Source organism: Molothrus ater, chromosome 8 (assembly GCF_012460135.2).
Source record: "Molothrus ater isolate BHLD 08-10-18 breed brown headed cowbird chromosome 8, BPBGC_Mater_1.1, whole genome shotgun sequence".
NCBI classification, from domain to species: Eukaryota; Metazoa; Chordata; class Aves; order Passeriformes; family Icteridae; genus Molothrus; species Molothrus ater.
Window position 1 is genome coordinate 23473491 of NC_050485.2, and position 26593 is coordinate 23500083.

A 26593-nucleotide genomic window follows, 5' to 3' on the forward strand; every position below is an offset into this window, starting at 1 on the left:
AGAAGTCATTAATATAAAATATCTAAGGCATTTTTCAGGTTTATCAGCATCCAAACAGATTCAGCTTCTTATTTTTCTCCATATTGACTGAAGAGAGTGAGCCTCCAAGGCTACACATTTGTTTAACAGTGTGCACCTGGGCTGAGATGCAGCACAAGTGCCCGTGCTGGCAAGAAGCCACACACACAAGTTTTTCTGTAGTGCTAAAATAAGGCATTCACAAAGCAATGGCACACATGTGATCTCAGAGTTAAAGCCTTCTGTACTCTCAGCTTTGGTTCCTCCTACAGAGTAAGCTGTTGGAGTCATCAGAAGGGTATTTGCAACTTAATAGTACTTCTGTTGTGGTATTAGGATTACTAGATAAGGGGGTCGATTAGATTGAAAAATGCCTCCCTATTTTCATCGAGCCTTCCTTGGAATACTAACAGCCTGCTGACCCAGCTTGGTGTTATCATCTTGTTTTTAAGAGCAAGAAACAGAATATAGCAGCTTTTGAAACTTTCCTTACACTGTGAAGACTCGTTCTTTCAGCAGCTTCTGTTTATCACCGTGATTCTTCAAGATCCACAGACAGCAGATTAGCAGTTTGTCAGTCAGTGATTTACTGGGACAGAGCAAGCACCACATGCTCTCTCCACTCCTCATTCCCAATGCCAGCATGTGAGATCCCACAGCTCCAGAGCTCATTTGCTCATTACACAGCTTTAAATGGTCAGGCTCTGAAGAGCAGCAACACAAAGAGAGCAGGGACAATAATCACTGCACTGGTATTTGAAAAGACATCCAGCTCAAAGCATACTTGGAACAATTTGGCTTCTCCGTCTGCCTTTAGCTTTAACACACCAATGGCTAACCCTGCCTCTGAAATCTGCAAAATCTGCACCTGTCAAACTGGCAATGTGCAAATGTGAAAAGGCAGACAGCAGATGTGCAACAGTCAGGGCATCTCCCAGTCCTGGCTAGGAGAGTTGGAAGGCTTCTCCTGCACATCTACCAACTCCCTTCTCCAGCCACCACATTATTTCTGCATGACACAATAACTGCATTATCCAGCAAACTGGGAAAGAAGCAAAACTGCTTAGTATCTCCCCAAAAGAGCCTCAAAGCCTGTGGTCCTTACATCACGATGAAACTAAAGGCAAACATTTAACCTAAGCAGGAGTGCCTCGTTAGAACACTTGCATTAGAGTTCAGCACTAATGAACAGACAATAACAGCGCCTGAGCTGACATCCAGATAGACTGCAGCTGTTTACAAGCTCAGTAGTTTAAGTATTCAGCTCAATCTTTCATGTATAAAACTCCCACGTTTATGATTTGTTTTTCATTTGTGCCATCCAGAATTTTTTTCATACAAGGTACAAATTCATCAGTCCCATTTCTCATGAAAATTAAACAAAACTGAAACACAGGAACCTGACAGACTGCTACAGTAAAAACCGTAGATGGACTGAAGAACCAGTTCTCAATTCTGCTGTCACAGTTTCTCCCAGATCACACACAGCAACAATCCAATTCTGCCTTCTGGCTGAGTGTGTCTTTTCCAGAGTCAACAGGAAAGCATTTAAAAACTCAGATGAGAGTGTGAAAAAATTTCCTCTTCCAAATTGCAAGGATGGCTTTGACACGGACACCTACCCAAGGAAAGGACAAAACCTGTTTATGCATGTTGCACTTTGGATTGAGTTGGGAACCTGTCTTTCCCATATCTTTTCCAATGTGATGAGAAGGGAAATGCTACAAGCTGAAAGCATAAGCAATTTTGCAATAAAATCTTTGCAGTACACCAAACCTTGGCATTAAATTGGCAATGTTTCCAGGACACAAGCTATATTCCAATCAGATTATGTTGCATTAATCACATTTGCACACAATAAAACCAGTATTTCTCAAGCCTCATTTCCCCTCCTTTTTTATTGAAACCATTTTCAGCAGCCATTGATAATTTCATTATCCCTTTCTGGAGAACTCAGAAGCAGCAATGAATTAAGCACAGGAAAAGTATTCCAAATGAAAGCATCCTGTCTACTGGTATTATCTCTTATCTACTTCAGAGATAGAAGATAAACTTTCAACAAGGCTGTAACTTTTGAAGAAGAAGAGTAGTCACAGAGGAATCTTTTCAAGCACAATTGAGTTTGTAATTCTTACTATCCCTCTCCATCTGCCAACAGCCCAGTGTGAAATTACAGTCAGTTTGGGAACCCCACTGCTTTAGCTCTGCTCCTGTCAAGGGACATCTATCCATCACCTCATTGTGCAGCCTGTCCCATTTAAGAGCTGGTAATGCCAAGGCCTCCTGCATTATTTGGATCCAGATCCAATAATTAAGTGTAGCTCATACTGAGTAGGAAGCAGCCAAATAAAATGCTGTGTGAAACCAATCTCTCTCTGCTGCATTTCCAATGGGTGTCACCAACTCCTCAGGCTCAGGTGAGTGTCACAGTGAAGACTCTCCACTGACATACCTTTATTTTACTTTCTGCACTTAGCAATAAACACAAAATGGAGAAGGCTGTGAATCTTTTGGATTGCATGCAACATTTTCCTTTACCAAAGCATGAGCAGTTTTGACAGTACTGGTGAAAACAGGCAGGCAGACCAGAATTGTTAGTGACTGTTGATCTTCTGGCTGGATGAATAAGCAGAGATGAATCACTCAGATAATAAATGAAACTACTATTTAGCAAACAAAAAATAACAGCAATAGGACCTCAATTCTCTCTAATTTAAACAGGAATTGTTCAATAATTCTCAGTTCTGCCCTGACAGCAAATTCAGCCCTGGGTGTAATGCCATGGCTTCCCAAGGAGCACCGTAGGGAACTGGCAGGGCCTCGCTCCCAGGCTGGCAGGCAGCAAGGTCAGAGGCAGGGAATGAAGGGCTGCATAACATCACAGAAACTTGTCTGAACCTCCACTAACAGCAAGGGCTGAAATAGCTGATGACTCCTGCTTGTGTCAACTGCAGCAAGCCTTTAAACAGAAACTACTTAACTAAGCACACAAACCACAGTCAACCCCGGCTGCTCTTCCTGCTCCCTCCACTTGCTTCCCAGTAACACCTAGCTTTAAAAAGCATTATTTTATGTACTAAATGTGATTCCCAAACAGACTGAATAGGAAGAGGACAGCCAGTTTCATACATAACGCAGATTTCTGAGCCTCTAGTATTACTGTATCTAGAACATTAACCTAGGAAGATTTGGGAGTTTCCATACACATAAGAGATCTTCTTCACCCCATGAGAATACAACAACAATCCTTTATGGGAAAACAAGAAGTCTAAAACCTGTGAGAGTTATTTCAATTTGCTTTCATTTTATTTTCCCAGCAGTCAAAATTAATTCTAGATGTAATCACTGTGATTACAAATTCAGCTATTTAAGGTCCATCATTTCTCAGACAAAAAAGCTAAAACCTTCAGGCTCTTCTACACAGAAAGACTTTGTTTGCCCAACCCAACCATTAACAGTATTTCTCAACCCTGTGCAAGGAAAGAGACAAGCACAATCGGGGAAAAGAGGAGTTATTTACAAGAATTTGAAGTTTAACCTAATTTTGGCTTGAAAGCAAACAAAATCACTGTGGAAATGCTGTATCAGATAGCCTTGAATTCTTTTAAATTCTGAGTTAAATGTTCTTTAATACTTCTAAGAAGTACTACTCTATAAATTAACACATGAAATTGTATTTTATGTGCAATGTAACATGATGATACTAAAACTGCTCTCAGCTGGCAAGCTGACATTCTCAGACATGCTGGTAGTAGAACACGATCACTGCAGTGTGTGCATGGAGCTGTTACTACAGACTTCAAAATACAAATGCCATGTCCCTACCAAAATTAGATTATTCTAGACAGAAAAGATGGCTATTGTAAGTAGATCTGTGTCCTTAAATTCATAAGGTACAGAAACAAAACTGTCTCAAGCTTCTAAAGTTCAATATACATGAAATGACTCTGAGTTTCCTGGTACAGAACCACCTCCTAAGGAAGACTTTTGGTGCTACCAGTGGTCATTGATTTGGAAAGAAGAAAGAGACAAGACAGGAGTACTTCTTTACAAGACAGGTAATTCAATGTGTGTCAAAATAATCATTCTGAGATGGCAAATGTATGACTGTCATCAGTCTATTTCTGATGTGAAAGTACACAACAGAAGGGGATGTCACATACAGATTTTGGCAGGGTCAATGACCCTGCCAGCCTATAGTTGTTGAATAGGAAGATTGTGCCCAGATATTTTAAAAAACTTTACAGAAAAGTGACCTAGCAATGTCTGAAAGTAGAAATGCAGAAAACTAGATGAGGAGCTCATGACACTGGAGATGCTTGTGTTCTTTTCTTTGGCCTATTTACGTGTTTTGAATGGTCTCCAAAAGGCTTCTGCTCAGCATGAGCCATCTGGTATGCAGATACCATTTCCAGATGTTAAATTACACATAAACTGGCTTTTTACTTTTTTTTTTCCTTTTTTTAATCAAGAGAAGTAGCATGTCCATGTGAACGAGGGGGTGAAGGATAATGTGACCAATCAGAAAACACAACAGGGTCTCGTGAATGCACTAACTATAGCACATTACTGTAATACTTCCCTTGTCCCACTTCTTCATTATAACTTCCAATTAATTTATTATAATTGTAATCATATTCTAACACTGCACTCTTTAAAGCCCCTGCAGTGGATAAGTATTTTTTCTTGTATGCAAGCTATAAGTAGCTAATAGTGGTCAGATAATAAAAGCCCATATGGAGAGGAAAGGACAACTCTGAGACATAAGAAAATAAACAGATAATTTCAAAGGTAAATTTTCAGTTTGAGTGGAAAAAAGGGAAATAGTACTTACCAGTCATAATGTTTTTAATCTGCAAAAGGCTTTCCAACCTAATTACATTCTCACAACTCCTACTGAAATGATCTGCAACTATTATCTCTGTTGTACCAGGGAAGAAGTCACAGGACAGCAGCTTACCCCAGCAGGGGCCAGATTTCCAGTTTTCTGCTCAGACCACATCCCATTTCTTTTTCTGCCTCACACCCTGTCTCTCAACTCCCCCGAATGCACTGACTTTGCCTGCTCAACTGGAGGACTGTGATCTTCCAGCCTCAAAAGCCCCAGGTTTTTATGTACCTGGTACTGCTTTAGGATGCTTGGAACATTCACATTTTTTCCTTTCATCAAATCAAGCATCATTTTGTGGACAACACATTTGCTATGTGTTTATAGGAACAAGGAACATTTGAGTAAAATGAACAGTCAGATAAGTGAGGACAGTGCTGAAGCTGTCCTTGTGTCAGGATGGAAATTATCAATAAACTTCATGCTCCACACCAGCCTCACTGGAATCACCTGGGTCCTTGGGAAGTGCCACCACTTTCTTTGCAAAAGTCACAGAAGTTGTTTTTCTGTTACTGAAGTGAAACTCACAACTCTTATTTTCTTTTTTTTTAAAGCATTTATTCTTGAACAACTGTTTTTCATGCACCCCTTAAAAGCACTGCCACAAGCTGTCACAGCTGGGAAACACAAACAGAAAGCTCGTGCCTGCAGTCATATCCAGCACAGATTAACAAAACACTTCATGACTCAAAAAGTGGCAAGAACTTTAAACAGATGTATAAATAAGATGGGTAACAACCAAACCTTTTATATGTAACTGCTTCCTTGTAGATAAAAGAACACAAGGAACTCATCTAAATATAAACTGCAATTACCTGCCACAGTCTCCAAAACTGCTCCTTGCAGCTGAACCATGAGCCAATGGAAACCTTCCTGCCCTTCACTTAGCCTCTGACCCCAGCTCTGACCCCCACACTGTCCCAGCCACATTACTCATCTCTCATTCCTTCTCAGTACACAGTAACCAGATGACCATAGCTGACATACTGCATTATTAGGTGACCCTGACACTCTACCTCACATTTTCTCAGTTCATATACACAACAACTCTAAACTGAAATATTAATGGTGATAGGAACTTTTTATCCACAGCTTTGGAAGTGGTAATGAGAAAGAAGGCAGGATGGTACATGACATCCTCAGTTACAGCCTGTGTGATACTATAACCCAGGAAAATGGAAGTGAGCTTTTAATCTATTCCTTCCTTAAAACACATAACATGAAAGGCTGACTATGAAGGAAATGGTAGCTTTATTTCCTCTCATCAAAAGTCTCAGGGAACTTGCCTGTTGAAAGATGGAGAAGTCATGCAAACAATTTTATGAAACCAAAAGATCTTATGCAACGTCCCAAAGCTTATCTGTCACAAAGAATGGGCAAAGCTTTACAAATTAACTTGTTCAGCTGACACAAGGCACTGCCCCTGCCATGCCTCTTCTCAAAATCAGTCCCTGATGTGGCTAAACCAGGAAGGGGAAAGAGGAAAACCTATTCAAAAATCATTCTCCCAGGACGAGGAGAACCTGCTGGCCAAAGGTGTAGCCTGCTACATGCACCAAGGATGAAAGAAATCATCTTGTTATTCAAAGCCAAGCATGCACAAGGGGCATTGTCAAAATACAGTGGAATCTAAGGGAACAGACTCATTAAGCTTTGGTTTTCTCAACACCCATAATCACCTGAAACTGTACTACAATAACATGGCTTGTGACCAAATACAGCTTGTAGATAACAAATTTAAGGGAAACACCTAAAATGAAAGTGCAAGGAATAGTGAAAGATACATTTACTAATAGAAGAAGCACCTGCTAACTGGAGTAGCCCAATCAGCTTTTTGCTGGTTTTTGCCCAGCAAGAAGAATATTCCAAACTAAGTCAGTGTTCAAAAAACTTAAGAAGATACTCACCAGCAAGTGTATAGTCCATATCAAAACCAAAGCACTTTATCTTTTCCATGGCTAAGCTTCTGTTTACAAAGACCCTGAAAAGAGAGAAGAAATATCACCAGAGGTACGAGCATTTTCAAAATACTCACGTTTTAGAACAAACACATTCTGCCACTGTCAGGATGTTGGGCATGCATAGGTCAAAATCAGCAAATATACCTGAAAACAGAGTCAAGTCTCATTTTTTGCGAGTTCTCCTGAAGCAAAGCCATGACTTTGCAGAATTATTCTAATTATTGGTGTGCTGTCCAAAGACATACACGCATGCATGCACACACACGCGGCCTTCCATGTGACCTGCAAAAATTCCTAAGAATACAAGTGCAAAATCTCCTGAAGCAGAATGCAGACCTCAAAGGATATGAAACTGGAAGCAGTAGATGCAAAGCTATATAATTTGCTTGATTAAAACGAATTATTAGTAAGAGATAAGAAGGAAAATAAAATAATTTCTGTTAATAAAGTCCCAGCATTTGCCTCCTATTTGGAAATATATCTGGAAATTCAAAGCAAACCCAAACAGATCCATTTTCACATTTTCACCAATACCATTAAAAACATGTAATAAAGCTCTGAAAAAGTGTAACTGAGAAAAAAATTCATACACAAGATATGCCATTTCTATTGTGATTTTTTTTTATTTATAACTCCTCTGAAACTTGCCAACTGCTATTTTGTAAATTCGACTTTTATCATTAATGCTTATTACAAAGAGACTCTAGGCTGAATGCTTCCAGGCCCTTTTAGATGACAGCATTAATACATTATATCCAATTTAGTTCAAGTAAGTAACAGGGTAAAGAAATAGGTCAGAGAATACAACAAAAGCTTTTCTTGCTTCCTGTTCCAACTACGACAGTAACTAAGCTGCTTATGTTTCCCCAGAACTTTAAAGCATAAAGCAGATCTGTAATTCAACAGGACTTCTTTCCACTGCCTTATCTGAACTTCAAAAATGAGGGTCAGAACTCATCTGTTGGAGGGCAGCTGAGCTTTTCAACACCCATCTCAGACCGAAATCCCTGCGCCGCTCCGGCTGTGATGCCAAGACAAAATTCTCCCGTAGGAGAAAAGTCCCGGAGCCTTCGCTTGTACTCTGATTTCAGCGTGTGAAAATTCTCCAAATATTTACAAAGTGCACTGCCCTCAGTGCAGTAATTATCCTCTGAGCAGCAGCATCGGCAGCGCTGCCGGGCCAGTCAGGACAGCAAGACACAAAGGAGACGGCAAGCGCGGAGCCCTTGCACGTTCAGAAAGCCAGGGAAGATGGGGAGGACGGGGGAGCTGGGGAAGCTGGAAGGAGCCTGGGGAGGTTCTGCTCCGGGCAGGTGGCCGGCATTAGCAGCCCTGTCAATCCGCCCCAGCCCGGGTTCCGCAGCGATCCGCTCAGCCCGGGTGCTGCGCGGTGCTCTTACCTCATCTCTCACCGATGCGCTCCTTGCTCAGCTCGCAGCAGTCTGATTCAGCTACTTGTCTGAATCATATTACAGAATTCCTTTAAAGCTTCCCTGGTACCCATGCAATTTTGCTTGGATCTGATTTGACTTCAGAAGATCATTATGCCTGAACGGAGCCTTAAAGCACTGTATATCTTCTTGGACAGCGTTCTAGAAAACACATCTGTGGCTAATTTAACCAGTCACTGGATATTGTTGTTGTTCCACACAAATCCACTTGGAATACAGTTTCTCTGGCAATAGTGTACTTTCTCTCTAACCTTGCACACTCTCTCTGGGAGTCACTGTTTCCTGGCAAAGTGCCTGCCTTTGACAATGGGGCTTGTCACTAAGGGGCCTTGGAGGTTATAGATGACGCTCTTTTCTAATAGATTTATGTGTTACCTAAAGAAGACAAAGTGATAGGATGAACACTGGAAACCGGTAAAGAAATGCCTTTTGGAAATATGAGATGGGCTCCTAAGTCACTAAAATTCTCTCCTGAAATAGCTGGCTTTTGAGTAGGTGGAGCAAATTATCTGAATCTGCAATCTGAATCCCTGTTTGTCTTTTAACATTGAGACAGCTTTGATTTACAAGAGACCAAGGAGAAGCACTATTTAGTACTAAATACAGTCTGATACTTTGTATAATGCATATGATTACATGGTGGTGGTGCTGCTGCTGCTGTCAGGAAACATTATTTATTAGCTAATTCAAGCATAATTTCTGATCTCATGTTTGTGCAGCTTGTTTCTGAGAACAGAGCTGTAAGAAGGAATAACATACCTCCAGGAGACACCATAAACATTTTTTGTCTAACCTGCAGAGTCCAGTTCTGCTCTTGCCTTTAGATTTAATCCCTGCAGCACTGTTTTCTGACTGTCTTTACAGGACAGAAGCAAGAAGGGAAATTTAAAGAAGATCACAAGATCATTTCAGAATTGCAACATTTGGTAAGTTTCCCAAATGAGGACAAAAACCACCAGTACTAAGACACAGCTGAATGCACTCACAAAAAGGGTACTATGACAGTGCCTGTGAAAGGCACAAACAAGGGAGCTGTGACCCAAGAGATCTGTTCCAGTCCAGCCTGCCTGTGTTTAGATGATGACGACACCAAACTGACCAAAAACCATGGAAAGATCACCAAACCTCTGACAGATGTCATCCCTTCCTTTTGTAGTATTTAGAAACTGAACCCAAACCCAGCATACCTTGAGACTGAAGATCTGGAAAAGTTTTCTGAACAACAAAACAAATAGCACCCACTAGTATATTTTTGTTCCAAATAAGTCTTTTGGAAAATTACCATAGCAGAACCTTTTGGTAACAGCTGGTGAAGATGCCTCTTTCTCCACCAATTTGCACTTACTGCCTCTGACCTATAAACTGCACTGGCAGGGTCTAAGCACATCCCAGCCTGGCAGATTTCAAGGCATGCTACCAACTGATCTGATGTGGTAATTCCTTCACCCACCAGTGCTGGAGTGAGACAGAGCAAATATTAAAAAAAGCTAAAGAAGGTTATTACACAACATGTTCAGGACAGGAAATGAGAACACTTTAATCAATTTAAGCTTGCATATGCCTTGGCAGATTAAATGCAGACTAAACAGTGGTAAAAAAAAATAAAAAGGGACCACTTTTACTTCTCTTGTGAAGGCCAAGATAGATGTTGGTTTATTTTGTAGGCACTCAGGACCTCAGTTTTAAATCCTGATAAAGAAATCTCCCATGAACAGTGCTCCCCTAGGCACAAGGGAGTAAGTAGCTACTTACAAATATTTACTCCCAGAAACTGACCGGCTTAATTCAGGGTTTTACTCCAAGTAGTAAATATCTGCAGTGTCCTAGAAACTAAAATTAAAAGCTGAGATTAAATCTCTAGCACAGTTTCTGGGAAGAGCCAGGTGCTTCTCAGAAGCTTCAGACTTAGCCCATTCCAAAGCTGTTCTTAAATTCTAATTGAAGGTACACTCAGCCTGGCTACAAGAATACTGATCAAATCACAGGATCACAGAATGGTCTGGGGTCAGAAGGGACCTTAAAGATCATCACATTCCAAGCCCCTGCCATGGGACACCTTCCACCAGATCAGGTTTCTCCAAGCCCCATTCAAGCTGACATTGTGTCTGTTGGCTACAAAACAATAACATCTCCTCAGAACAAATGCTATAGAGAAATTACAAGAGTTGTTTGTGATGACTATAAAGCAACAGCAACCTGAGGGCCCTAAGAACCTCAACCACCTGAGTGAAAAGATCCTCTGGTCATGAAAGGAAAGGATGAAATACCAAGTTTTTTACAGCTCATCCAGATGAACAAAAATCAAAGAAGCTTCCAGATTACAAACAGTAGAAATAACGTCAGAATAAGAGGAAAACTAAAATGATCTAACATTTTTAGGCAAGGAAGTTTTCATGTAGGATAATTTCTCCACTTGCCAGGATCAGGAGAAATCACACTCTCCCTTCCCCTGAATTTGGTTTTTTCCATTTAGAAAATAGTCACTTCAACTGGAAGCACTGAAGTTAAAATTTAAGCTGTCCTAAAAACTTCACAGCACTGGGCAGTAAGACAAAACAAACTGCAGGCACAGCACGAGCACAGCCTCTGCATTCCCTGTGCTGAGGCAGAGGTGAGTATTGCCTAAACCCAGCTGCACACCTGTATGCACCCAGAGCATCTCCTGAAACGGGACATTGCCTTTCTCTTGCCTGCCTCTTTGCCTCCTAATGAAAATCCCAGCTTTACAGTACTGCTCTGAGGAATATCCCTGCTCTGAGGAATATCCTGCATTTTGGGCTCCCTGTCGGTGTGGCTGGAGTGCCACAAGGTGTGGAGCATGTGGGGAAGGCAGTTCCAGGGAGCACATCCCAGCTCCGTGGGCTCTCTGAGCACAGCTGGGACTGGGGAGCAGCACCTGGGCTTGGGGTGGCTGGCACAGATCCCACCTCTGGAAAAACAGACTTGAGGAGCTGCTTTAGGGAAACCTCAAAGCATGCTTCCTCCCTAATGAGTTCTTCCTCAAAGATTAAACCCTGCAGCTTGGCCACAGCAGAAGGCTCTCAATGACCACAGTATTTATTTTCTCTTTCAGCTCTATGGATTGTGCTGGGTAAGAGAAAAATGTGTTGTATTGAAGGAAGAAGGAACTGCTGAGCATGCAGCAGGGAAGCCACACAGCCCTGATAGCCACAACTCTGCAATTCATAGTCCTTTATACTTTCACAAGAGGACTGATCTTGGTTTTGTTACTGTTCTTGTCAATCAATTCTGAAGCAGGAACCTAAATCCCAACTCTTCTCAAGTAACACTGGAGAGAAGCAAATGCAGAGAGGGAGAAATGTTTTTATTTTATTTGTGTAAAACCTCTAAAGAATTGTATGCCCTGAATGAAATTTGTGTGCATAACAGTCTTGCAGTTTGACCAGCAAAATAAACAAAATGCACAGAACTTTACAATTCAGGAGGAACTTGGCACACAGCTCACAATTCCTCATAGCAAAGAAATGAAAATTAACAATGTGAGGCAAGGTTTCTGGAACAGAGCACTTCATAATAATTTTCCAAATGTGTCTAGAAATACCTTGCATCAATTAGCATTTTTCTGGGCAGTGTGTTTCACTGGAAATTAAATAAATACAAAGAAAATTGCAACACTGCTGAGTGGAACAGCAAATACAGTGGGAGCTGGCTAAGCATGACCTACATGTGTGTTTAAAAAAGCCTGTGGTGGACAGTTGGGCTTGAGCCAACCACAAAACAGGGACCAACTAGCCAGAAGGCTCAGATTCCCTCTTACTCAGGGTTTAGGAACTTTGGTTAATCTTCACTTTATGGACAACTTCCATTTTTTAATAAGCTAGAAGATTTAAAAAGAAATAATGGGAACTAAATGGATTAGCTTTTAACAGTCTCCCACGCCCAAGGTCCCCGTGGCCTCTTTAAAAAGGTGAATAATGAAATAAACATCCCTCTACTGTTATGACAACTCAGTGTTCTCAGTATGACCAGCTAGTCCCCAGATGTCTGCTTGGGGACTTGTGTCACTGCATGACATTGCAGTTCTGGTCTCAGGTGACTTCCACCAGCAGCAGCAAACTTACCCACTGACCTTATTTACCTGGTACAAAGCAAGTGAGCAAGCTAAAGATGATACTACCTTATCATACAAATGTCTCATCTTTGGGTGCTGGATGTTTTGGTAGCTGCCTTAGAGAAGAAATAAACTGCTTTAAATTTTTTAAACCAATGAAATTGTTCTTTTGCTAAGTCCTGCCTCTTTAGTCATTCCATATACTATTTTTTATCATACCATTTTGGTTTTATTTTTTAATGATAGATTTTTAGAATTGTATTTTATTCCTTCTTCAACCAAAGATGAACATTCTGAATATTTGTAATTGCATTTAGAGACAGTATTTGGGCTTGAGATAACTTTAGGGGATGAAATAGCATCAGACAGGGGAAACAAAAGAAGGGCATAAAATTTTCCTGGCCACTTCTACTAACATTTCCAACAGCATGCCCCACAATTTCACAAGTCTAACTGTTCTTGCACAGTTATAGTGACATTAAACTGGAAAATCCAGTAATGACTGGATTCAAAGCCTGATGAGGCTGTATCCAGAAACACAGCTATGAGCACTTCCCTCTGATTCTGCAGCAATCAGATGCAAAGAGAGAGCCTTGGCCATTTCTGTTTTCATTGTTTGGGTTTTCTTCCCAGGCAACAGCAAAGTGCCAAGAAGCTCACATATGGATTCCATCCCAAAATAACACTTGTCTGCTCCCTGAAACTATTAAAGCTAAGGATCATGGGACATTTACAAAGTAATTTCTTTATTATTAATTTGGCAAGTGGTGTGCTTTTTTGTAAACTCACCCATTCTATGGACTGGACACACTCCCCCTCCCTCCTCCAGTGTCTAAAGCACTAAAACAAAGCAGAGAGCCACAGGCTGCCCTCTGTCACACACATGCCACCACACAGGTGCCAGGAGGCTGCTCAGACACACCAGGACAGACCACAGCCAGCAGAGCCTCCAGAGCTGCCCAGGACATGGGAACACCCCACATGGCCTGTCCTGTTGTGTTCCATGCAAAGAGCACTTTCAGATGGCTAAAGATTTGTTCTGGTTTTCCACCTCAGTGAACTGATCATTTTGAAGGGTCTTTAAATATAACCACCTAAACAGATGGACAGTTTCAAGTCTCACAGCCTTGTTTATACAACATTTCCACCTGTTTGCAATAACTGATGATCCAGTAACAATTAAGTAAAGAAACAAGATTAGCAGTGAATAGCCCAGAGTCTAAAAATTTGAACAAGCTAAAGTACATTTTTAATCTATGAAATCAAAACAACCAATTGGCAATCCTTTTGCTTTGTCATTATTAAAGCATATTCTATTTTTTAATCCAGAATCTCAGTGTATAGTAACAGCTAAAATCACTTATATCACCACCATAAGGTGCTCTGAAAGCAAACTGAAGTACAAAACTATGAAGCAACTTACTTAATACTCTATCAGCAGTCAGCAGGAGAATTAGGATTAGGAATCATGATGCCACACACCCTGCACTAGCCAGTAAACAAGAGAGCAAGAAGAAAACCCAACAGTTAAAACAACAACAGAAACCCCACATTCAGGATGAGAAGTCTCAAATTATTCAGATGCAAAATAGTAGAAGCATCCCAAAACCAGTATGTTTAACAAAAAAGACCATTTCAGCCTTACTGCTCTGTTAAGCCAAAACCACAGATAAATAAATATAAGTGCAAATACCTGTTTCCTGGATCTTGGTAACTGTCAGTAACAAGAGTGGATGGAACACCAACTTTTTCCATTATTTGCTTTAACTAGATGGGGTTGCTATTTAAACCCTAAAGAGTTATGTGAGATAATCCAGAGGGTGCCTAGAAGTGCTCACTCCAAGTTAAAAAATAGACACTAGGGCAATTTGGTGGCTCAGAGTCAACCTAGTTCTTGCCTAATTACAATCACATTAAATGACAGTACTCCTCCAGAACAAGTGATCTAGTGATTATCCTCTACCCGGAAAAGTCAACAAGCAGCACACGAGGGAGGTGGCCTCACCACCACAAACACCAAGGAAAAGCCTCCCAAGAACTGCACATCCATTTTACTTCTGAATTAAAATCTGTGTTGCCAATAGCACAGTAATGCAGTATCCTCTTACCAGTGACCTCTGCTAGAGAATGAGTAACATGCAGCTTGCATATTAATTCATCTTCAGACCTCACCTCTGACAGGCGCCAACAGTGTTGTGTAACAAGGTCTGACAGCAACACCAGCCAACCAAAAGCTTTCATCAGAGTTGTCAGAAATTCCCTGAAGACAAAACCCCACCACTTCTCCTCCCCAACAGATTTTTCTGATTCTATAGCTATAAAAATTTGATTCTGAGCATTCTTGCCCATGGCATTCAGATATGATTACGATATAGTCATTATACTCTGAGTCAGTATGCACTACACCAGTTAAACCAGTCTCACTGGGACTTCTGCCAACAATTATTATATGTTGAACATCCATCCATCAATTATGATACAATTAGAAGTGCAGCACCTGAAAAAACACATTCCAACTAAGAATGACCACTGTAAACTATGACTATTAGAATGGTATCTTCAGAGGTAATTTTTTAAAAGTTTTTAGAAGTTTCATGGCCACAAGAACATTTATATATATATTTTTAAGGTAAACTATTTTGCTTTTGGAAGCTTTTGTCCTGAATTTTGTCTGAATTCATTTACAATTCAAGTGTATCAAATCTGGTGTACTTCATGAGAACAAGTATGTTCAAATGATTGGTCTAGGTATCTCTACCGGTATTTAAGTAAGCATGAAGCAAACAAACAGTGAAACAAGTTTTTTAGATTTCACACTAGAAAACTAGGCATTCCTAGCAGCATTTAGAAAATCTGCTGAATTTGAGCTCAACTAGGCTTTCAACACAGGTAACAAAAGCTAGTCCCACTTAATCTCATCTGTAAATGTGGTGTAGCAGCCAAGCTCCTCCAGCCTTTCAGACTGGGCCCATAAAATAACTTTGACCAGCTTTAAGGTAACAAAAACATAATAGGTTAAAATTCAATGTTCTTATTAGTTTTGTTTCTGAGTCACTTTAGATTTATGTTTTCCTTTAGCTGTGTGAGTAAGGAAAAAAAGAGACAGAAAAAAAAGAAGAAAGAGAAAATAATCTTGACAATGACACCATGTATTTTCTATTTCTCTTTTTCATAAAATTTGCAGTGCTTCAGCAAAGAAGCAGAAAAGACTCAGATCATACCTGGACCTTAGTGAAACAAATTCACATCCTACAACTCATGGCTGTGGCCAGCACATGTATTCTGCACCTAAAGCATTAATAAAACACTAAAAAATATAATATCAAACACCAAGGGGAAATAACTTCAGTCATACTTTATCATGTCAAGTTTGCACTTTTTAAAGTAACATCACATCTGTTAACACTACGGCCATGAAAAGTACCAGAAATAGAAATCTGACAACACTGCCTCTGGAATGAGGTTGTTTCAGATTCTCACAATACTGGATTATCAAAATAACTCCCATGAAACTGGTATACCAAAGCCATTAATAGCACAGATTTATACTACAGTCTTGGCATCAGGTTCTCTCATTCTCTCCCATTCCCTCCCTCTCTCTCCCTTTGAAAGAGGATAGCAATTCCAAAACAAAAACGTGCCTCTCCTTAATATTGTGCCTCCCTAGTATTTCCAATGATGTGCTTTCCATGAAAATCTGAGATGCTAGCAGCATTTCTGCTTGGTATGTTTTGCCTAAGACATTTCTAGATGCTAAAAACAGGTACCTAAACTTTACCACAGACTAATTTTGGGCCACCAGATCCCAGCTCCTAGTGGGAAGCCCTCCTTCATGTGACTGCACTCCCATCTTCCATAAGGAAATTCTTTCTGAAAGTAAGGACTTCTTACACAAGTAAGGGTAAACATGAGGAAGACTTGAATGTATGAACTTAAAGACAAGCATGGCTTCCTTTGCATCCTGTATAACATTTAGCAAACTGTCAGCACTTAAACATAACAAATGTTAAGGAAATACTTAGAAAAAAAATATAGGTATGACTCTGACTTGACTTCCATCAATCTGAATCAGGAGTAACACAGCTGAAGTTTTAAATAAATTTATGACACAAAGGTAAACCTGTCAATGACTGCAACAAGGTGAAGATTTTTTGACAGGGAATGGTATAAAACCCCTCTCTTCTTACATGCTATATATAGTCACATTCATTAAATGTAACTGTATCTGTCCATATCTGACAGACCAGCTGACAGAGAGATTCAAATAATGCCACCACTTAAGACATGTTGCTCAAACATATTCATTGGAAATTGGAAAGCTTCAGAAAGGCACCACAGGATCCATCACTTAGCCCTGGACACTGCAACTTGCACAACCTGGCCAATCATATGATGCACTAAGGCGTTTTTCTCAAATTAGATTCCATTTGGAGAATCAAAAGATATCTAACACTTCCAAAACACTTCCCCAGAAATACCACCCATGTGAATCACAAATGCAACGTGGCATTTAAGCATGAGGTTAAATGTTTCTGTTTCTACATCAGACATACATTTCCCCTTCTGCTGAATATCCTCTCATCATCACACTGTATGACTTCTCAAAATAACGAAGCTAAACTTTGAAGATACACCTCCCACAAACAGAATACTGACAATTACTAGATACTGTTGTTTTTAACTCTGTAGCAGTCCAGACATCTGATAAGGATACAGACTTCATCCCACTTTTATGCTCTGTGCTTGGAACCTTGAGAGCTGTGGCCTAAATTCTTGGCTCAGCCAAACCTCCAATGTGATCCTGTAAAAACAACCTAGTGCCTGCACTTTGATTCCCAAACTATAAACTGGGAGTGATAACATTCCTTTTATTTTGACCTCTGATGGCTTTAGGTACACAAAACAGTGAAAAGGCTGGGCCCTTGCCTAGTGCTCCTGCATGCTCCTGTGGTCCCACAGTTAATCACACTAGGTGTAATTCTCAAACAATTTTTGACCCCATTTGATTTCTTCCTTACTCATATTTGTGCATTCCAGTGTCTAAGGCCCTGCTCTCCCTGTGTGCAGTGCAATAATTATTATAAAACCTCTGCCACTGATTATTTATTGACTTGAAAGCTTCTATCCAAAATCTGACTTTGACTGCAATAAGAAGCATATCCTCTCTCCCTCTAGTACATGTATCTCAACTCAGCGGTTTGCAAACTCCTGCAGGCCAATACTGTGCCATCTTCTAAGCCCTCTTCTACCAACTTCTACGAGGAAGGTAAGATCAACCTTCCTGTTTTACTAAAAAGCCAAAAAAACCCAGGAAATGTGGGGTTTTGGAGCTCCATGGATGCCTTACCGGTGATAGGCTTCCCGGCGGTACTTTTTCAGAGCGTGTCCATCCATGTTTGCAGGGAGATCTGCTGCATTCTGCAGTCGGTCGCTCCATGAGGTTGTCATCTTCAAATGCTTACTTATTTCTGAAAGAGATAGAAAAGAAAAGCTTTCTTAAGCTCAAAGTTTGTTTTGCCAGGTACTTTGCAAGACTTCCTAAGTGGGACAACCTGAGTATGCAGGTCAAGTAAGATGCTGCTCTTTGAGATGTTAAAACAGAGAGCTGGGAAGGCGGTTTTATATGGCTGCAAAGATATTCCTATCTATTGTGGTGAAAATGCCTTTACAAACAGAGACCTTGTTTTCATTGCTGAAAAGGGGTATTTTTTGATGCTAGAGTTACCAATATGCATTAGCTGTAGGTGATAGAAAACCTAGATAGATACATAAAATAAATTCAGCAGTGTAAACCGTACAAGCCCCACTGGGACTGACCTTGCCACTTTTACCACAGAGTGAAAACAAAGAGCCTTGTCCCTGGCCATTTGATCTCTAAGCAAAGACAAAGCTTCAAACTGATGCTAAATTAGCAGAAACAATTGGAAGGAAAGTAGAAAGATGATCCTTTGTCCTCTGCAGGTCAGACACATTCAGGCAGAGCAAGAACGCACTGCAAACCTGTAACCTGAGTGATGCAAATATTCACCAGCAGATCTTCACAAACATGAGCACCCCTTCTCAAGTGCTGGCTGTCACCACCAAACCACAGACAGTCCTTCTCATCAGGAGGGCCCTGCCATGAGGAAAGAGGGGCACCTTTCCCAATTTTGTTATTAGCATGCTTGCTCATCCAGCCAGACACGTGCTGCTGCATTCCCTGGCAGCAGGCAGGGCTATGAAGCAGCCCCATGGTGGGTTATGAAGCAGCCCCATGGTGGGTTATGAAGCAGCCCCATGGTGGGTTATGAAGCAGCCCCATGGTGGGTTATAAAGCAGCCCCATGGTGGGTTATGAAGCAGCCCCATGGTGGGTTATGAAGCAGCCCCATGTGGGTTATGAAGCAGCCCCATGGTGGGTCAGTTCAGCTCATCAGTCCCAGTCCTCACCTATCAAAATGAACTGACCAAAAGTGAGGAAAGGCTGAGTAGTCGAACCCACTGGTCAGCAGAACCCAGGCTGAGCCCAGCTCAGCCTGCCACCTCTCTGTAACCCACCAGAATGTGGTTTCATGTAATATCATCCAACAACTGCTAGAGTGAAGGTCTTGGCTTGTTTGCTCTTCTTAAAAGAAACAAAAACACCCACAAACTACATGGGTAATGATATAGCAACTACATCTGGACACCTCTAAAATATGACTGCATTCATTTTACAGGAGGGAATTTAATGATTCCAGCAAAGTAAAGAGCAGAGTAAGAATTCAAACCAGTGCTAGAAGTCACTGTGCTCTCAGTGTCACATGCATGCTCCTCAAGGAAATGTGCATAATTTCTTCATTTTAAATTCTATTAAATAGCAACAGTTCCAATTGCCACAGCACTTCTTTGTATATTTACCTACTATCTGCTGGTCATAAACATCAAACAGAGAGCAGACAGCTTGTCTGTAAAAAAAATACATTCCTCCTCCTCCTCCAGCATTCTCCCAGTTACTATAACCAAGGTTTACAAATGCATCTTCTGCCACATCCTAAAGGTCACCAAATTCGGGCCCTGGCAGCAGCCCAAGAGTCTGCATGCCACTGCTGAGAGCTCTCCCCCTGAATTCCCTGCCACACACCCAGGACAGGAGGTCACCACAGCAAGAGGGCAACGGGCCATTCCAGCCAGCCACAACTTCCACAACAGGGCATGCAGGGAGAATCAGCTTCCAAAATAGCCCCAGCCACAGCCACCAAGGGCTTTACAAGTAATTACCAGCTATCTATTTGAGCCATGCCCAAAGGCAGACAGAAGGCAGCACAGGACACAGAAGTGAACGCCCCTCGAGCACCGACCTGCTCCCATTTCACTGGGAAGGGAGGGCACTGCCTGCAGCAAGGCTGCTCAGGGACAGCAGGGCTGCTCAGGAGAGGAGCAGTGCTCCTGCAAGGGTCACAGACCCAGCCAAGGCATGCAGCAGAGGGTAACACCCCAAGTCTGCAAACTACAGCAAGGGCTTGTGCTTTCTCAGGGTGGAAAAGCAGCTTCTCCATGCACATTTCAAGATGGTCCAGATCATCAGCAATTTGGTCTATTTTGAAGCTACTACCCTAGAGTTCCAGATTTGGGTCCAAGAGACACACTCATTGAAGGCCTCTAAAAGGCACATTAAAAAGCTCTGAAAAAACTGTTGCATGGCTAGCCTTAGACTGTTGGACAGCTCTGGGTCTAGGTCTTCCAAAGAAGTCCAAATCCAAGCTTCCTGCTGTTTAAAAGGGCTACACCGCTCTGCTCACCCAGCCAGGCACATTGCAAGATTCAAAGACTTACACCCACAGACTACACCAGAGACATCGTGTTCTGCCAGCCTCTTCCCATTTCTTCTGCTTCCATCACCACACCACCACATCAGATGCTGACACAGGTACTAGGCTAGGACTGCTTCCAGAGGCCATCCATGCCAGACAGGTGACAGTATACACCAACAGTATACATCCTACAAAATACCCTAAAATCCAGATGGCAGAGGAATTTTATCAGGCTACCTTTATAATATCCATTCTAATATAAGGAATCAGTGAAGCAGTTTGAGCTCCTATGTGATGAAATCCTCCTCTACAGTACAAGAAACCAGACAGCATCATTTCATGTGTGTTGGGATTCAAAAAGCTGAGACTTGAGGAAGCCACAAAAATCTGAGTTTCCATAATTAAGCAAAGAAGGCCTGAATTATTTTAATAATCCAGCGGTATTTTGCTGTAGATGTAATCAACAGAGTTTGCAGGCACAACAAGGTTTGTAGACAGAGACAGTATCTTTTATTAGACCAACTGGTATGGCTGGAAAAAATAGACAGGCTCTTGGGTAAACAAGCTTGCAAGTTTTCAAATTCTAAAGGTTCTTCTAACAAAAAATATTACCTCTACCTTCAGGCTGTGCCTCAATTTATTAAAATATTTCTTCTAATGTTCACTCAGCATTAAGTAGCAAAAAAATATGCTGAAGGTTTCTATTACACATACTCAAAGGCAGGCTTACAGCTTAGCAGGCTCCACTGACACTGTGACAACAGCTTGCTGCCCTGAAACAAAACAGTGACAACTGACAAAATATATTGCAAGGGACCTTCGCCATCCCAAGGTCTTACTCATGCAAAAAGCCTCACAGACTTCACTGAAATTATTCTGTGCTTCAAAAGCATAAAAATCAGCCTGCTTGCATGGGTAAGAAACCTGGGACCTGGTCCCTGAATACAAATTCCCTCTTCCAAATAGAGAGGAAAAATAAGAAGGACAGAATCACTCTGTACACTTGTAAGCCACTGGAATAAATATCTAAGAGAGCAGGCAGACAGCCGGGCAGGATTCTCAACTCCAAGCAACTGAAATATGATGCATCTTTCTTTAGTTACAAATCTATTTTTGAAATCAATAATCTGTAAATAGCTTCACATAAAAATAGAAATCTTTACATAGATAAAGCCTGTCAGAACACATCCCCATAATTTACTGCAAACATGCTCCTTGCTTGTGCTGTCTTAATTAAGAATCTGATAGCATTTATGGTACAGGATTCCTTTTGAAAAGGTATTTAAATCTCAGCTGCAAAGCTTTGATACAGAATTGTTGCCCAGCAAATATGCTTTGGTCCAAAAGAACATGAGATTTTTAGCATATATTTTGAATTAAGTCCATTTGTCAGATTTTAGATGATTTAAAATATTATCCATAGTGTGGCTTTTTCAAATATTAATATAAATGAAATAAAATGTTCCAAAGCATTTCCCTTCAAGTTTCACTATTACCTTTTAGATCTTTTTTGGGCAGCAAATAGTTAGAAATTTCTGCACCTGATAATATTCGACATGCTCACGCTAAATGCACTGACTGCCTCTCTTTTTTTTTTTTCTGAGTTCATCTTGACACTTTGATGATGCAGTGCCAAATCAGAGGCATACACACTAAAACAGAGATGAACAAAACTCTGGTGACAATCCCACTGTTTCCAGGATATTCTCCAAGAGCTTACACAGCTGAAAACAAAAGCATCCCTGGCAGGAGCCAAGGTTGTAGCGCACTCACACTGACTCACCGTGCACTACCTCTGCCTCTGCTCACACATTAATACCTTGGCAGCACAGCCCACACACGGACGTGCAGAGTGGAGAGTGAGCAGAGGGAAAACCACCCCACCCAGGGCTCTCAGGAGCTCAGGAGCTCTGTGTCTAGCCGGAGCTGTGGGAGGACAGACGAGTCTGTGACGCCCTTGCCAAGCCTGGAGCAGCTCCTGGCTCCCCGCTGCAGCACTGCTCCATCTCAAAGTGCTCTGTGGGGTCTCAGCAAGGGAGCAGCAAACCACCCTAAAATCCTAAATTCCTGCAAAAAGCAGGAATAGGGTTGGCTTGTTGGTAACTCATGTCGAATTCCTGGTCTGGGTCATGACAAAGCCTCACGAATAGGGCAGGGGAGGGGAAAAGCGACGTTTTCTGCAGCTTAGAGGACTCTCCATGTAAGGGGGGTTAGGAAAAGCAAGTGACTCACTTTCTAGGAGCAGTCCACTCCCTCCACTGAGGGCAGAAGTAGGCTTGCACCTTGATCAGGCTAGGCACTTGGGACAGCGAGCACTGCAGGAGGTGAAATCCACCCAGGTTAGCATCACAGCTCCCGATCCTCTGAAATGGACAGTGAAAGGTGGCCAGGACTGTGTCATCCCCCTCAATGGCACCTCCCAGTGCCACTGTGTGAGCAGGGGCTGGGCAGGCTCCTGGCCTCACCAGAAGTGCCATTCTCACACCTGCCATCCCAAAGCACTTCACCAGCTCCCACTCACATAATACATTTTGTCAGCTGGGGATAGCAAGGCCCAGTGAAGGTAATAACACAGAGCAAGTGGGATGCAAATGCAGAAGCACTAATTCCTCAGTCCCTGTGCAAAAAGTCAGTCCGAGTTCCTAGCGCTGTCAGGATGAATCACAGATACACTGCATGTTCCTAGCACAGTATACTTTTACACAAATTCAAATTTCAATACTTAGCATCAACTGGCAGACACAGAGAGGTCACCCTGTACTTAGAAGCCACAGAGCAGCAGGCTTCTGATGGGGTCCAAGACACAGGGATTGCATGGATGCCAGATGATGCTCTGATTTTATTCTGAACTGCAGCTCTGCACACTAGCTGTTAGTTCACACAGCTCCTTCCCTCTCCCTTGCAGTCCTGGGATGACAATTCAAACCATTCTTGTCTTTTACTGCCAACACTTCTGCTTCATGGCCGAAGGCAAACTGTTTCCAAAAGGTGTTTTTAATTAGCAGTGCTTTCAGAAAACTACTTTGTCCATGACTTGAGAGATAAGCAGTGATGCTTGTAAATTATCTAAATCAGAAAATTGACTTTTTTCCTCCCCTCCTTGTGCATAAGTTAAATTCTTCACTTGCAGATCTTCCACTTCTGTGTTGTTGCCTATCTGACAGCAAAGCTTCACGTTCATTATGGCAGGATGGGCAAAACACATCCTTCATATTAGAAAATTAAATTACTTCCAAGAGACACTTCAAAGCGTACTCTCACCTCATGGTAATTGAGGTTGGCTTTAAGCAGGATAATTCTGTATACTGATTACAGGGTATTAAAGAGGTAGAGAGCTGCTGTTAAGAACCTGTTAAGGTTAACCACAGATGTGTAGTGAGCTTACAGGTGCCACCTGTGGTATCCAAAGATCCACTGGATTACATTAGATTGATAACACTCTCCTTGCTCCGTGGATCATAGTAAACCTCCTAGCTCCGAGCCTACTGGCTCTGACTCCTCCTACAGGAAGGGGGTAGCAGTTACTCTTGGACACCACCACAGGGCTTACATCATGAAACTGTTTTTTCAAGAGTGTGCTTTTGGTGAAATTGGTAAAGCATTCCTAGTTGTATGTTCACTTGACTATGGGCTGACTGGTAGACAATGGTAACTCATGGACTACTTCTGAATGGGTAAGATATAAGAAAGGAGAATTCTACTCATCCCATTTATTATGGGATTTGATCTAATTTCAGGCTGAATTTTATCTGTTTTAAAACCAGATGCTAAAGTCATGTCTGTGGATCAAATACATTGTAAAATATTTTTAACAAAACCCTGCTTATTTTACGTGGACTTTTAAATCAGAATTTTTCTACTGACAACCATACCCACAGAGTGGCTGTGCATTTCCTAGAGCTCCAGCAATACTCCAGGACCCGATGCATTAGACACACTAAAACCCAGAAATACATTAATTTGGATCTTCTTCTTGTGCCCATCCATTTCTATCCAAGGAGTTCTATTCTTTCAGGAATTCCAAGCAGCACTAGTTCATTACAATATTTTAAGTATTATTTAATTATCATCAATGTTATGGATGGTTAGAATAGAATTTGGAAAACTATGAAATCTGCAGTGTAACTCTGAGGAGCAAACCTCAAATCTGACCCTTTCTGAGTACCATGAGACCATCCATTCTCCTCATCTATCTGCAAATTAGTTTAATGCCTTGAAACAGGAACTCCATTCTCCAGTGAGCTCATAAGTGTATTTTCTACATTCCATATAGCTCTTGCTTCTCACTATGTCCTCCAGAACTACCATTTTAGTTATTTCCAATTTACTGCTTTTTACACAAAGAGATTGTTAGGAGTAATGCTATTTTTCCACTTCTCTAACTCCAGTGTGCCCCGCCCTCCCAGCACTAGAAAAAAAAGAAGGATCATACTTAAGGAATGCAAGACTTGGTGAAGAAGCACAAGAGCTACATCACAGAGAAGAATTAGCAAACATGAGCTCTCAAAGAAATGCTGCAGCTGCAGGTCAAATATGATCCTTGGGTGTACAAGACTACCAAGCAGGACTCCGTGTCTCTCTGCCACTGACACAAACTCTGCTGGAAAACTGTCTTCAGCTGGCTGTCCCCATTCAGAAAGGAATGCACTGAGAAAGGAATAAAGCTGTGAGAGAGTAAGGCTGGAGTGGAAGGCTGCTAGTGTACAAATAGCAGCTCTGCAGGTGATTTGAGAATGGTCTAGAAGCATTTGCACACAGGCAAGCAGCCTGAATGTGGAGGGTTCTCAGTCTAGCAATAACAGAACAAGACCTCGTGACTGGAAGTTAAATAAATCAACCAACACAAAAATATTAACAGAGAGGAGAGATAGCTATGAAAAAACAAATTTCTGAAATCATCATCAGAGGGCTCTTAATGAAGTGTGTGGGTGTTTCAATCAGCCTTTTTTTTTTTTCGCAGAGTCAAGAATTAATACAGAAAAGTCAAATGGTCTGAGCTATACAGCAGGTCAGTCAAATTGAGTATTATGCCTTCCTCACCTTATACCCCAATGCCTCAGTGGATATGAGGCTGAGATACAATCACTATTCAAAAGAAACCTCCAGAGAGTGGTTTCACATGGACAGAAGGTGAATGGATAAATAAAGGCTCTTCTGAGCCCACACCAATGTAAACCATGCATCCCAAACTCTCCTTCTTGGGAAAAGGCCCTCAGCAGCCTGCAGCAGCCTCTGCCACAGAGGTTCCCAAACTGCTGTCCAACTGAGCACCTGCCAAAGGCAAGCATGGACCTGGCTATGAAGATGTTCTCACTGCCTTTTGTTTCCAGCTGTTAAATTCCAGCAAGAAACATGTAACATAATTCAAATACTTCACTCACATTGTTTTTTCCCATAAGCAATTGCTCTGGCTGCCCAGTCTTGGGAGATTAAAAACAAGAGATTAATTTGATCCCTTTGCTGTAATACAGCTAACCCTACAGAAACTATTCATAGTATATTTCTCTTAAAATATTTATCAGAGTTCCCATATATTTGATTTAGCTGAAAAAATGGGCAGTAAATTTTGATGCCAATGCCCACCAGAACAGGAATTCAATGTTTGAATGACACCTGAAAATACTTTATTTGCTACAGAGATGAAGCCTGACAGCTTGCCAGCCAAGCTGTAGGTTAACATAGAGATCACAAAAGGCAGAAATGTCAGCATGGAAGTATGCACAGTGAGTTCTGCAAATCAGAAAGGGAAGTCAAGATAATTTTTTTTTTATTCCAACTCTTTTTTTTTTTTTTTACATCACAACAATGTGCTGGCAAGAACAGACAAATGTAATCCCTGGTACTCAGCAGACAGAGCACTGCTCCCCATTCTCAAAGGGAACTGCCAGTTTCCCTTCCCTTGTCACCCCTAAGTAGCACCACTGATGTTCAGCCTGTTCAAGGGTCTATTCCCAACTCAGGACAGCTGAACACCGTGTGAGTCACAGTTCCCAAAGGGAAGAACATGATGAGACGTGCCCTCCCCAGGGAGAGAGCTGGGAAGCCACCCTGCCACATACCAATTTCAAACCTAGGAGCAACTGCCACTCTAACCTGCTATTAAGGATTATACAACAGTAGCTCTTCTGGCAGCAGATCAGAGTGTCTCAAAACAATGATGCTTTTCATAAGATTCCATGGTGTTTTGGGGAGCAAATGCAGATCTAACAGGCCTTTCCAGAAGCATGGCAGCAACAAAGTATTTGAGATGCACAATTGGGCTCAGTGGCACAGCCATTCTGAGAGCATGCAACCAGGACAGCTTGGATAATGCAAACAGACAAAAGTTCACTTAGGACATTTTTATTGTCTTTCCTTACTGACTGAGCTTACTGGCAAAAAAACTCTCATCGCTGAAGATCACATCCCTGCTTCATTAATATTTTAAGGGAA

The 26593-nt window shown here is 41.5% G+C and overlaps 1 protein-coding gene across 2 annotated transcripts in view; it reads right to left on the reverse strand.

The window, feature by feature from the left end:
- The window catches only part of NT5C2 (5'-nucleotidase, cytosolic II), a 59703-nt gene that overhangs the window by 23761 nt on the left and 9349 nt on the right, over positions 1-26593 (reverse strand). Inside the window, exons 1-3 of one of the 2 annotated variants that reach the window (XM_036385454.2) lie at positions 22394-22462; positions 17738-17858; positions 6814-6887 (exon numbers count right to left, since the gene is read on the reverse strand). In XM_036385454.2, the coding sequence (XP_036241347.1) occupies positions 6814-6887; positions 17738-17838 (175 nt within the window). In that variant the 5' untranslated portion in view covers positions 17839-17858; positions 22394-22462. Of the gene's footprint in view, positions 1-6813; positions 6888-17737; positions 17859-22393; positions 22463-26593 lie in introns of those variants that run through there. The other variant, XM_036385453.2, reaches the window with a different exon arrangement.